The sequence below is a fragment of the Dipodomys ordii genome, unplaced genomic scaffold, assembly GCF_000151885.1.
Source record: "Dipodomys ordii isolate 6190 unplaced genomic scaffold, Dord_2.0 Scaffold19, whole genome shotgun sequence".
In the NCBI taxonomy this organism is placed as follows: Eukaryota; Metazoa; Chordata; class Mammalia; order Rodentia; family Heteromyidae; genus Dipodomys; species Dipodomys ordii.
In genome coordinates, this window is record NW_012267235.1 from 10,840,408 (window position 1) to 10,844,387 (window position 3,980).

General features: G+C 45.0%; 1 protein-coding gene across 1 annotated transcript in view; it reads left to right on the top strand.

Annotated features, from left to right (window-relative positions):
- Positions 1–3,980, top strand: part of Myh10 (myosin, heavy chain 10, non-muscle) — a 141,113-nt gene that overhangs the window by 39,289 nt on the left and 97,844 nt on the right. The window contains exon 5 of the mRNA XM_013013115.1: positions 640–667. Within this exon, the coding sequence (XP_012868569.1) occupies positions 640–667 (28 nt within the window). The remainder of the gene's footprint in view (positions 1–639; positions 668–3,980) is intronic.

Below are 3,980 nucleotides of genomic sequence, written 5' to 3' on the forward strand. Positions count from 1 at the left end.
TCCGGTCGTGGGGCCTGAACTCTGGGCCTGGGCACTGTTCCTCAGCTCTTGCTCGAGGTTAGTGCTCTACCACCTGAGCCATAGCGCCACTTGCGGCTTTTTTCTTTTTGCTTATGTGATGCTGAGGAATCGAACCCAGGGCCTCAGGCATGCAAGGCAAGCGTTCTACCACTGATCCATCTTCCCAGCTCTGACTGGGTATTCTTAAAGCCATTCTGAAATCAATGTTTTCCAAACCTGACCAGGCATCATCATATATGTGTCTTCTCATTGGAAGAGGATCCTCACATCCCTAAGAGTGAATTAGCCAGGAGAGTGTTCTGGGAAGTATGTTTTTATAAAACTTTCTAGTTGCATTTGATCTGCAGCAGGGTCTGAGGAGCAAGGCTCATCAGGCATCTGAAGTGAGCTAGGCCAAGAAGGGTGAAGTGAGCCTGGTCTGTGTTGGCTACTCTAGAGAATCGGGCTTTATAATGGGAGATAATGAGTGATGGTCAGATTTAGCACTGTGTAATGGGACTGGGGAGAATTTAACTTAACCGTTGATTAATGGTTTATGATCCATTATTGCTGTTATAGGAGTTATTATTACAAATGGAGCAAATAGTCACTCATTCTTTTTGCTGTTCTGTGTTACAGATCGTGAGGACCAGTCAATTCTTTGCACGTAAGTAAATATTCAGTTTTCAGACTTGTTTTTTTATTCTTTTGCAACACACAAACTTAACTGTTTTGCATAGAGTACAGGGAAGTAGAGCAAAACCTTGCTGCAAACCATGTGGTTATTTTAAGATGATGATGAAAGAAATTGTTTACATTGGTGTTATTGTGTAGTTGCCAGCAGGACTTCTCAAACATTTTCTGAGGTTTATTTGTGGGGCTTACATCTTCAGCTTATGTGTACAACTGTAGGCCTGCTGGTCATTGCTGTGGTTTATTCTTCTTCCTCAATAAGTATCAATGATCATCCTGTGCCTGTGTACCGTGTACTTAGTACAGAACAGCGACATGACAGGTTTGATGTGTGCACGGGTGAGTCATCACTGTGGCCACTGTGTAGAGGGTGTGCCATGAAAAAGATTAAAATGGGGAGATCAGATAGGAGGCTACTGGGTTTTCTAGGCAAGTGAAGATGGTGACTGTAGACAGAGAGGTGCTTGGGAAGCTGGAGAAAAGCAGTTGAATTTAAGTGGTGTCCAGTCAGGACTTGAGCTCAAGGGAAAGGAGCAAAGAGAGGAGTTATTGATAGAATCGAACCATCTTCCAACATGAGAACATGGGAGGAAGAGCAGACTGCGATGTTAAGTGATGAGCTTGGTTAGGAACACATACTCCATCTGGAGAGAGGCTTGTGCTGAAAGTGTGGACCTGAGGCACCAACTGCACCATGGCAATGGGAGCCAGGCTGCAGAGTGCCTGTGCTGTTGATCAAGGGTGGGCTGACAAGGCTGAGATCCTGAGAAAAGCAGCATCCAGGGGCTGGGCCACAGGGGAAAGGCTGAGAGGCCAGAGCATGGAGCCAAGAGGAGGCCAGGGTATGGTGACGTAGTTGGTCAGGAGACAGAAGTCTTTTGAGAAAGCCCTCAAGATGAAATGAGGGGAAGAGACATTGGGCCATCAAGAATGGAGGGGACTAGAGATGGGGTAGGAAGGAGATGGAAGCCACACTGAAGTTGAGAAACAAATCAGAAAAGAAAGGAAGAATTGAAGCTGTTGGCCAATGGCTCCTGCCTGTAAACCTAGATGCTTAGGAGACTGAGATGTTAGAATTATGGTTCAAAGCCAGCACAGGCAGAAAAGTTCATGAGACTTTTATCCCCAGTTAACTACCAAAAAGCCAGAAAGCGGAGCTTTGGCTCAAGTGGTAGAGCACCAGTCTTCTACAACAAAGCTCAGGGACAGCACCCAGGCCCTGAGTTCAACCCCCAGTATCAGCACCAAAAAAGAAAGAAAAAAAAGATTGGGGGCAGGGGGAAACAAGTATTTGATTGGCATTGTTTGCCAGCTTTTTGAGAATGTGAACAAGAGTAATGATGGATTGTCAGGGAGAGGTGAGCAGAAGGTTTTGCTGGCATTTCGGTGGAGCAGCAGGAGAGAAAGAGGCTATTGTAGGAATGATAGGATGGAGGCAAGGAGGAAGCAGAGCCTGCATAGCAGAGCAACTCATTGGGAGGGAGATGTGACACTTCAGTAATGGCTACGTGGCCCATGAGTCCCAGTGTAGGGAAGTAGAGGCAGGGAACTAGAAACTAAAGCTTTTTCTCTGGGATGTAGGAAATTTGATGTCTAATACAAAGCAGGGGGAAGCAACAGGATTGAAGGTTTGAGGAGAGAAGAGTGTCTGCCCTGTATGAATTTTCTTCCAGCATGATTTAGCCTCAAGGAGTTATATAAATAGGCCTCTTCTGAATAGCAAAGGCCCTGAAACTTAGTAGCTGTAACTAAACTGAGAGGTATTGCAGATTTCCTATTGATTGTGCTGGGCTCAGCTGGTGGGGCTGCTGATCTGGGGATCTCTGCAGCTGTGGCCAGCTGTGAGGTGGCCAACCTTCTCTTGGCAGGATGCCTTGGCTTCTCCACAGGTCCTCTTTTCCAGCAGTCTAGCCCTGGCTTTCAGTGGTGTGGCAGGGTTCCAAGAGCAGCCAGAGGGCATGCTCTAGTGTAGAAGTGTTTGAATTTCTGCTTGTGTCCTTTTGCTGCCATCCCTCTTCCAAGGCAGACACATGGCCAACGCCACAGTCAGTTTGGGTAACTTAACAGAGCGAGACACAAAACACTGGGTGTCAGACCTTAGTCTGTCCACCTGAATATACGAATAGGACCAAATCCTGCTCTGCGGAGGCCAACAACTCACACCTCCACTCTCACAGAGTGGTTAGGGAGTTGGATAACCATTACAGAAATACTTGAAAGCAAGAAACACCTAGAGAGGGAATAATGGTCGCTTAGGAGAATGCAAGTTTTGAAAGTGCTTTTTGTTGGCATGCGCACACACATGTGTGCATGCGTGCGTGTGTGTTTTGGTACTAGTGCTTGAATTTAGGGCCTGAGCCATGGTCCCTTAGCTTTTTCACTCAAGGCTGGTGTTCTTCCACTTGAGCCACACCTCCATATGTGGCTGGCTTCAAACCATGCTTCTTAGATCTCAGCAACCTGAATAGCTAGGATTACAGGCAAGAGCCACTGGTGCCCAGCTCTCATTTCCTTTTGTTACCATAGTGACTGTTACAGACATTAGCACTGGTTCATTAGATGGTCCACATCATCTTAGGCCAGTTTGTCATCAATTAATAGGCTTGGATTTATGTGGTAAATCTTTTAGCAGCTGGACTATCTCAGGCATAAGGCAGCATTGTGGAAAAAGTTTTCTCTTCCAATCTGAAAATTATTAACTTTTCTCAGCATTGTATTATGAATATTTTGAGACACAGGAGGAAGTTGAAAGAACTTTGCAGTGAATTATTGATATACAAGCCACCCAAATTCTACCATGAATATTTTTTTATACTTGATTTATCATTATCTGTCTGTTCATCCCACTATGTATTAATCCATTTTATTGGTGGTGTTGAGAGGAGAACCATTGGTTTGGGACCTGCAAACTGACTGAAGTATACAGATCAATTGGTGAGGTGACAAGTTTAAATGATAGAACTCAATGATGAGTTCAGTTTCAGGAAGCTACCTGAAATGAAAAAGTCACAACTGATTAACACACATGAAAAAGAGCAAGGTGGAGGTTAGGCCTCAGTGGGAATATCTAGAAGGTTCTCTGCTACAGGGCAGCAAAGGGTCAATATTTCCCAGCCAGAACACCTTTGGCAGGGGTTCAAACCAGGAATATACATAAGAAGCCTTTAGGGAAAGAAGAAATAAAACTCTCCCTCTTTGCAGACGACATGATCTTGTATTTAAAGAATCCCATAGACTCCACTCCCAAATTACTCAAGCTGATTCAAAACTTTGGCAAAGTAGCAGGG